General features: G+C 49.8%; 1 protein-coding gene across 1 annotated transcript; it reads left to right on the forward strand.

Moving 5' to 3' along the window:
• The first annotated feature begins 595 nt into the window (after nt 1-595).
• LOC135303750 (acyl-CoA (8-3)-desaturase-like) lies at nt 596-9635 on the forward strand. The gene is made up of 12 exons (XM_064425873.1): nt 596-854; nt 2760-2870; nt 3146-3343; nt 4104-4205; nt 4337-4465; nt 5614-5674; nt 5785-5861; nt 6343-6440; nt 6744-6840; nt 7047-7126; nt 7499-7624; nt 7808-9635. Exons 1-12 carry the CDS (start codon nt 657-659, stop codon nt 7857-7859), a joined length of 1329 nt encoding a protein of 442 aa, XP_064281943.1. The 5' UTR covers nt 596-656; the 3' UTR covers nt 7860-9635.
• The last annotated feature ends 95 nt before the right edge of the window (nt 9636-9730 follow it).

Consider the following 9730-nt stretch of genomic DNA (forward strand, 5'->3'; position numbering starts at 1 on the left):
AGTGGAGACAGCTGGGGGTCGGTGTCTCCCCCAGGTAACAAGTGACAGCACAAGAGGAAACAGCCTCAAGGTGCGCCAGGGGAAGTTTAAGTTGGACATGAGCAAGAATTGTTGTCAAGGGTTAACAAGCCCTGGAAGAGACCTGGATTCAAAAACCCGTGTATGTGGCATTTGGAAACACATTTCCGTGGGGCCCAGCAACAGGATGAGGAGCAAAGGCTATAAACTAAACTCCAGAAGCTTCACCTCAACGTGAGGAAGAACTTCTTTACATTGAGGATGGCCGGGCACTGGGACAGGAGGCTCAGGGACCTCAGGAAGGATGTGAAGTCTCCCTCTCCGGAGTCTCCCAACCCACCCGGATCCCGTGCCACCTGCTCCACACGACCCTGCCTTGGCAGGGCGTTCAGCTGAACGATCTCCGGGGCTCCCTTCCCGCCGCTCCCGTGGCTCTGTGATGGGCTGGGCAGTGCTGGGGGCTCGCTGCTCCCAGCGAAAGGATCCCGGGAGCCATCCCAGCCCTGCCGTCCCGCTGCCCCGGCCGCCCCTCTCGGCCCCGGGGGCGGGCGCACGGCGGGCGCAGCCCACTGGGCGGGGGGCCCGGGGAGGCGGAGCGGGGCCGAGCCGGGGCGAGCCGAGCCGAGCCGAGCCCGGCCATGGAGGGTCCGGAGCCCGTGCCGGGGGGGATGCGGCGCTTCACCTGGGAGGAGATCGGGCAGCGGAACGGGCGGGGGCCGGCGCCGCAGGAGCGCTGGCTGGTGATCGACAGGAAGGTGTACGACATCAGCCGCTTCTGCCGGAGGCACCCGGGGGGCTCCCGGGTCATCAGCCACTACGCCGGGCAGGACGCCACGGTGAGCGCGGCAGGGAGGGCTGGGGGCAGAGCAGCATTCCTGGGGCCGGGAGCGGGGTCCCGGGGCTGGGAGCAGGCGGGAGCCCGTGTCGCTCGGCTGTGCCACACGCGCGTACGCCGGGAGCGGCGTGCGGGGGAGCACAGCGCGCACGCTCCGCCGGGAATTGTTTGGGAGTGCTGTTGCAAGGAATGGCTGAAAACCGCAGCCTGGGGGAAAAAACCCAAACAATCCCCTCGGTAGTTTGTGCGCACAGGGGAGTGTCGGGTGCTGGCAGCCGAGTGGCACCCGCGGTGGCAGAGCTGTTGTTTGCAAGGCGGGTGCCTTCGCCCTCCTCGAACTTCCCGAACCCGAGAGATGGCACTAGAGCAGAATGTCACTGAAAGTCGTGTTTCTGTCGCGAAAAAGGAATGAATCGCTCGTGTCTGAGTGCCGGCGGCTGTTGCGGAGTGGAGTAAATGCTGCTGGAGGAGGGTGGGGGGTGGCTTTGCCAGTGGTGTTTCCTTCCTTTGTCTGCTCGTGCCTTTTCCATGAATATCTCCAAATGCGCGCGTTTGGACCCACGGGTGGATATGGGGTGGGAATCCACCTCTAGGATGGTGTTGATGGACTGTGTTTCAGCCAGGCTGGAACTGGAGATCTCCACGTGAAGATCCCATGGTAGGAATATCATTTAGAGCCAAAAATAACAAGTGAATTTGCAATATTTCATGAGGGCAGGGTGCACAGGTTGCCACCGGCGCAGGTTGCCCAGAGAAGTGGTGGAGCCCCATCCCTGGAAGTGTTCCAGGCCTGGCTGAGTGGAGCTTGCAGCAACCTGCAAGGTGTCCATGGCAGGGGGGAATGGGATGAGCGCTGAAGAGCCTTTCTCACCCGAGCATTCTGTGTTTCTGTGAGCAGAAAAGGGTCAGCCCGTGGAGTGAGCAGGGCTGCATTTTGGGATTGCAGCCAGCTGCATTCTTTAGGTGATGGTGATGATATCAGTGCCACTGCTGGCTGCTGTTGAACTGCTGACTGCTCAGAAACCCCTGCCAAGTTTTATTTCCCAGTGGTTTTGTCCCTGGGGATCAAAAGAACGAGACTTCACAAAGCCAGGAAAAAACTGGGAAGTAAAGGAAGAACTCCTCTGGCTCGCTATTCTGATTTCTAGAAGGTGCAGTCAGCCATCCCCTGACCCCCAGCTGGGATTGCACTCCAGGTTTTACAGCCTCCATGGAAAGGATTGGTCTAAATGTGTGGTACCATCTTCCCCTGCACTGCCCACATACTCCTCCCCATTTTTCACCCCTTTTCTAATGAGAAAATGCAAATGTTGGTTCCCCTCTCTTTTTCCCTCCTTTATTCAGTGACCCTGAGCAGGGAGGATGCTACAGCTGACCTAGAGCTGGCAACACCATCCGGGTTTTTAACCCTTTTCCTGACTAGAGATCTTTTAAAAGCACATTTTATTTTAAAAGCACACAGTGGTGGCCTAGAAATGATAGTGATGAACAATGCATGGTGCAGGAGTCTTACTAAGTAATGCCCAGCAAGCAAATATTGCCCCAGAAAATTAAAACAACCCACATCCCGAGGTTGAGGGAGATTGTAAAAATAAGCTAATTTGGGCATCAGGAGAGAAATGTCAAAAAGGAGGTAAATGGGAGATCAGGAATTAGATGCCAAAGTGCCATGTGTGCCTACAGGATTTGTAATTTAAATACAGGGACAGAATCTGTAGTGATAGCAGCCACTAGTGTGTTTTTTCACCTGGTTGCCATGGAGATTGACACCACAGTTAAATAATAAAAGTAACTGGCTTCCCCACCAGGGGTCTTTTGAATGGTCCAGCATATTATGGAATAGGTTTCTTTTGCTGCCACCTGAATGATGTTTTTTCTTCATCGTGTTCCTCTGTCTGCATTTCAGGATCCTTTCATTGCTTTTCATCTTGACAAGGCACTGGTAAGGAAGTACATGAACCCTCTCCTGATTGGGGAACTGGCACCAGATCAGCCCAGCTTTGAGCCCAGCAAGAACGTGAGTGTCATAAAAACTTGGTTTTGGGGTTGAAATTGTACTCTTTAACTTTTCTGACTGGCAGGGTGGACTCCCTGTACATAAGATGTTAGGATTTCCTGGAATCACTGTTGGCTGAAGCTTCATTTCACATCATTATTTGTAGTTTTAGTAAAGATTTGTCTCCAGGTGACCCTCAGCTTTCCCCCTTTTCATCCCTGAGAGGGAAAACTATGCTTCTATTGATGTTCCTGGGGTGTTTTCTGACCAGTGGATGCTTTTGGGTCTCCCCACAGAAAAAGCTGGTGGAGGATTTCCGTGAGCTCCGTGCCACTGTGGAGAGGATGGGCCTTCTCCAGCCCAACCACATCTTTTTCATCCTCTATCTCTGCCACATCTTGATGCTGGATGTTGCAGCCTGGCTCATCATCTGGTATTTTGGAGCATCCTTGGTGCCTTTCCTCTTCTCTGCTGTGCTTCTGGGCACTGTCCAGGTGAGCAGCTCCACAAAATAAGCCCCAAAAAGCCAAATTTGGGACTTGGGTGCTTGTTGCCATAAGCACGGGACAGATCTTATCATCATGGACTTCCCCAGATCCTGCTTCTCTCTGAATTCCACCAAAAGGCAAAACTACACACGCTGCCGTGGTAGAGCAGGCTTTGCCTTGCTTTTCCCTCCCCATATTCCATCAAAGCCTTCCTTATTCCAGCCTTCCCCGCGATGAAAGCCGTGCCCCGTCCTGAGCTCCACGGTGCCAGAACTCCGAGGCAGTGTGCAGGGGCCAAGCCACTGTGTTCCCATGGGAACTTGCAGGGAGTTAGAGGAGAGGGCAGAGCAGCTCTCAAAGCCCCAGCTATTCCTCCTGTGGCCAGCTGATCCCCTTGGAATTACAAGTACTTGGAGGAGGCAGCAGCAAGCTGCTCCTTAAAGGAGACTTTGTTGCCGATTTCAGAGCAGTTTTGTGAGGGAATAAATGCTGGTTCTCAGCTCTGTGGCTGTTTTTTTCCCATGACTTATTTTCCCTTCCGCATGGAAACAACTGTCCAGGACTAAAAGTCATTAGGCAGAGTCTGGAGTGCGCTGGTGTGTAGTGAAAAAGGAGAGCTGGGATTGGGCCCTGGCAGTGGAAGCGCTTTTGCTATCCAGGGATATGTTGTGAGGAGCGTGGGAGTGGGAGAAGAAAGCCCTTTTCAGACACAGACCCTCCTGACAGCTCTTTTTCCCCAGCAGCCCTGTTGTATTCTTAATTCCAGGCCCAGGCTGGCTGGCTCCAGCATGATTTTGGACACCTGTCAGTCTTCAGCAAGTCCAGGTGGAACCACTGGGTGCACAAGTTCGTCATCGGCCACCTCAAGGTGAGCACTGGCTGTGGGGAGGGGCTGCCAGAGCCCTGCTCTGCAGCCAGAACCAATCCCAGGCTAAGGAGAGAACTGAGGGCAGAAGATCCACTTTCTTTAGGGCACTTTCTTCTCATCCATTCCCACAGGGAGCCCCAGCCAGCTGGTGGAATCACCTCCACTTCCAGCACCATGCCAAACCCAACTGCTTCCGGAAGGATCCCGATGTCAACATGCACCCCTTGTTTTTTGCTTTGGGGAAAACCCTCTCTGTGGAGGTGAGACCTGAGAGAAGCTGGGAAGTGACAGCAATAGGATTCAGATTTGGGAAGCTGCAGAGAGCCTGGACACTAATTAGTGTCCATGATTTTATATGGTGCTACTTGGCCTTCCACTAGTCCCTAATATGCCTCAGTAATGTTCCAGCAATTCTGACATCTTTATATTCTTAAAACTTCACTCAAAGTTATTTTTGCAGTGTTGGAAGATAAGAATGAAATATTTGCCATGATTACAAGTTCCTCTTTCCCTTGATGAGAGAATTTCAGTTTTATGGAGATCAGAATTACAAGTTGTTCTCTTTTGCCAAGATCAATGTGACTAATTGAGGATGGAAGCAGCAGATGACAAGCCAGGGCTGTCTGGAACTTTTAAAATTCCTGATCAAAGAAGCTATTTCAGTGGTCTCAGCCTGGCAGTGGGTGTCACAGTGGTTCCCATCTGGAGTCCAGTTCTATTTCTGGTGCAGCTCTGCAGTTAAATGAGTGGCTTTAGCATTTGCTGGCCTTAAAAAAAAAAGCTATGTAAATTCATAGTGTCACTTTAACTGCTCTGATTTGTGTTGAAAGTAAGGGATAGGCTATTGGGAATTAATTTGAACACATACAGGGATATCACGGCATTCCTTCAGAAAGCCAGTGGCTTGATCTGTTAATGTTTGTACAGCAAACATTGAAAAATTAGCAGCCTCAGAGGGAAGATAATCTGTTCACCCTCATTCTTGTGGACACAGTTTCATGTCTAGATGCTCACTTCTCTGTTTTCCAGAGTAATTGCAAGAAGATGGGAGTTTCACACACTTCATTAACAGTAATGAAGTGTGTGAAACTTCACACAGTATCATAACAGTAACCATAGCTTGGGGTTTTTTAATTCTGAAGCTCTGCTTTGTCAGCAAACTGTTTGTGTGGGTTTCTATTTCAGCATTTTTAGGCAGCTTGTGCCCTCTGTAGGGGCAGAGCTTCCTGTGCAGGTCACTGTGTGTGTGCAAGGCACTGCCCAGCCCCTTCTGCAGGGTGAAAACTCATCCAGTCTGAGGTTCCAGGGGATGGTGGATGCTGGTTTGGTTGCATGGAGCATCTCCTGGAAGTTTAGGAATGTGTGCATGGATGTCTTCATGGCCTGAGTAATTTGTGTATTTTAACAGCTTGGTGTGCAAAAGAAGAAATTCATGCCTTACAACCACCAGCACAAGTACTTCTTCATCAGTGAGTAACCTCCCCCTGTGCAGTTCCATGGCCAGCAGTCACTTTGCCCCTGGTTTTCCCATTCCATCCCATCCTGCTGGGATAACTGATGGATCTGTTTGTCCCTGCAGTCGGTCCCCCAGCGCTGGTGCCCCTTTATTTCCAGTGGTACATCTTCTACTTCGCCGTGCAGCGGAAGCAGTGGGTGGTGAGTCAGCTCCACAGGGACCAGGGGAGCTTCTCCTGGGTTTAGGGGTGAATTCCAGTGCCAGATTTACTGGGAGTTTTGTGTGTCTGCAGCAAAGGATGTGGGTATGGATTTGGGAATGGTGTGTGCAAAGGGGGATCTTCCACAGCCTTTCTTTGTGAAAGATCCTCTGGGTAACAGAAGATGTCCTCTGGTGTTCTGGGTTTTGGTTTCCTCACTGCTTGGTTCCTCTTTAGATCCAGAGGAAAACGTGGTGCTTTAGAGCATGTCCTGTCTGGTGTTGGCCCTCTGCTGGGCTCATGGAACCAGGATAATTCCTGGGCACAGGGAGTGGCTGGTGTCAGGTTACTTTGTAATGAGGCTGAGGAGGAAAAATTGATCAGCAGATGATGTTATGGGAGGTTTTAAAGGGAGTGATGGTAAATTCAGAAGTCAGAAATTCTGCCTTCTAATGAAGTTTTCCCTGTCCCCTCTACTACAGGACCTGGCCTGGATGCTGTCCTTCTACATCAGATTCTACCTCACCTACTTGCCCTTCCTGGGTGTGAAGGGTACCCTGGGGCTCCACCTGTTAGTCAGGTATCATCCAACTTACAGTTCCAACACTTTCTCTGCCCAGTCTGTATCAATCCTTCATGTCAGCTTTTTTCCAGCCCCCTGGTTATTTTTCTCATCACTCCCTGTTCTCTCTCCTGATCCTTTCAGTGGGACAGGGGTGGTTTCCTGTCAGGCTGCAGGAGGTGGAAGGTGTGTGTAGGTCAGATCTGCTTGGGTTTCTGGTTTCATTTTGTCAAGCAACAACCAGCTGGTGTGTGCACAAGTGTCTTGTACTGACTTGTCACATCATGGGTGTGTGATCTGTGATGTTTTGTGTTTGCACAGGTTTATAGAAAGCAACTGGTTTGTCTGGGTCACACAAATGAATCACATCCCCATGCACATTGATTATGATAAGAATGTGGACTGGTTCTCTACCCAGGTGAGACCTTGTTTATGGAGATCTGTGACAGTTCTGGGTGTGTAAAATCCATCTGTCTCAGCCTGGCCACCTCTTGTTGGCTGGAAATAAGTCCTGGAGCTGTTGTGTCCAGCCAGAATTCCTGTGGGGATGAGAAACCTGTGTTTGAGATGGGGCATTGCTAAAATAATGCTTAAAACAGGACTTCTTTTTTTTTTTTCTTTCAGCTCCAGGCAACCTGCAATGTTCATCAGTCCTTGTTCAATGACTGGTTCAGTGGCCACCTGAACTTCCAGATCGAGCACCAGTGAGTGGAAACAGGGCTTGGGAATAGTTCCAAGGAGTGCTAGATACATCAGGGCTGAAGAGCCTCCAAGGTCCCTCTGTCAGCTGAGACAGGAACAAAAGATAATGTGGGTTCATTTTGTGCTCTGTGTGTGGGGGCAGAACAGGAACTCCAAAAAGAAAATTTCTGGAGCACCAGCACACTTCAGATCTAAGCTGCATGGCAGTGGGGGAGAATTCCCAGCACAGGCACTGAAGGGACATGAGAGGGCAGAGGATCCATGGCTGGCACAAGGGGAGCTCGGGGCACTTCCAGAATTAGGCACAGCAGCGGGGCCAGGATTCCCTGTGGTGGTGAGGGATGCCATTGAATCAGCACCTCCTTTTCCCACAGCCTTTTCCCTACAATGCCACGGCACAACTACTGGAAGGTGGCCCCTCTGGTGAAGTCCCTGTGTGCCAAGCATGGCATTGAGTACCAGTGCAAGCCTCTGCTCACGGCCTTTGCAGACATCGTGCAGTGAGTATTGACCCGCCGTGTTCCCAAGTCAGTGAGAAGGGGAGGGACATGGACAGGGAGGGGCAGCCTCTAAAGGTCCCTTCTGACCCAAATCACTTCATGATCTTTGCTCTGTCTGTAGAATTCTCCCCACAAAGCTCTGGATGGAACATGGGGTTCATTGCCTTGTTTCTCTCTTGGCAGCTCTTTGAAAGATTCAGGGGAGCTCTGGCTTGATGCTTATCTACATAAGTAAGCAGCAGTGGATCCCTGCAGAGGAATTCCTCAGCCTTGCTGCCTCCTGTGGTGGTCACCCTGAAGATCCTGCACTGAGGAGAGCTGGCTAAGCCAGATTTGGGGAGGTGGTGCTGCTTAATTCCATGGATGAATGTAATTAATACGATTTTTCCTTTTTTTAGTTGGTTTTTTTTTGTTGTTTTGTTTTTGTAATATGTGCTGTTAATTTTTTCTTGTGCTTCTTTCATTCCTCTTCTCTGGTGCTGAGTTCTGGGGAAAAGCTGGATGAAGGAGGTTGTGTCCCACCGAGCTGGGTGCAGCTTTGGGACCGGGAACAGATTCCTTTCCATCTGCTGATCCTTCATTTGCTGAGTATATAGGAGGGAAGCTTCTTATCTAACATAGGCTTTTTGGGGTGGCTCTCATTGTGAGTGTAGTAAGAAAGTTGGGACAGCATGAAATCAGGGAATGTGGGAGTTAGGGAAATGTGGAAGCTCTAGGGAATGGGGTATGTTCAGTATTTTCAAATTCCTGTTTGTAATAGGGAGTTCCCAGACCAATTTATACATATATGGGTGGGTAGGGAAGTGCAGGCAGCAGTTCTCTAGGAATAGGATCTAGTTAGAACCCTAATTGAGGTAGGGAAACAGGAAAGTGGAAGTTTTTCCATGTCTCATATTCTGTGGAAATGCTGCCCTCCACATCTCTGGAAACCTCTGGGTTATTTGGCCACTGGTGGCATTCCAGGGAGATCTGCAAGGGGTTTCCTCATGCCAGACTTTGGAGTGTTATGAAGCCATTACTGAGTCAGAAGGGAGAGAAGCCTGTCCCATCCATACCTACAAGAGTGACTAAGGAAGCAGAAGCATTCCAGACCAGGCTGGACAAGGCTTGGAGCAGCCTGGTTTAGTGGAATACAATAAACCATGGCAGGGGATGGAATGGGCTGAGCTTAAAGGTCCCTTCCAACTCAAACCATTCTACAATGATTCTGTGTGAAGGGTGATCATAATCACTCTGTGACTGCCTGCAGCTTTGGGCTTTTTTGGACCTCTGGGTGATTTGTTAAAAGGAGAGAATTCCTGCCTCCTGTCCATGGAGAGTGAGGCATTCTTGCCTGAGCAGCAGGCAAATCTAAGGCAGTTAGAAAGGTGGTGGGGGTCAGGCTGCTGTTTAAAAGTGTTTAACTTTTCATTCAGCTGCATATCCACAGGCATACCTCAGCCAAAACATTGCTGATCTCCCTGTCTTGGATGATGTGCCTTCCAAACACACCCCCAGTCCTGTGGGATTTACTGAATAATCTTACTGCCTTTTGTGTGGCCTTTTAATTTACTGCCCCAACAAAACCAGGATGTAGCACCTGCCACATCACTGAGGAAGATGCTCCATCACCCTGGTCCCCCAGAGACTGGTGATTAGAATCTAGGAGGGATGGGTTGACTTCGAAGAATTTTTCCCAATCAACATCAAAATGAGGATGAGGTGTTGATAGAATAGAGGAAATAGATCTTCTCAGGCCAAGAGTGTTGTTAAGCACAGGATAAAATTGTAATGGGAATATTAATACAATCATACCTATATAATATCTATAATATTGTTATTGTTATAATATAATAATATGTTGTTATATAATAACAATACATCATACAATCAAATACCTGTTGATTAAGACCATAAAGGAAGTGGGGCATAGTTACTGTTTTACTTTGGTTTGTTCCTGCTCCATTTCTTTCCCTCGTGTTACAACTGTGGATGGAGGAAAGTCTATTAATAAAGTTCCTTGTCTTACCAATTTTGCTGTCATCGGAGTAAAATACATCTGTGCAAGAGTCTTCACTCTGTAAAAGGTGGAACAAATGGCTGTCCACAGCTACAGAGAGAGAACTG

The sequence above is a fragment of the Passer domesticus genome, chromosome 6 (genome assembly GCF_036417665.1).
Source record: "Passer domesticus isolate bPasDom1 chromosome 6, bPasDom1.hap1, whole genome shotgun sequence".
In the NCBI taxonomy this organism is placed as follows: domain Eukaryota; kingdom Metazoa; phylum Chordata; class Aves; order Passeriformes; family Passeridae; genus Passer; species Passer domesticus.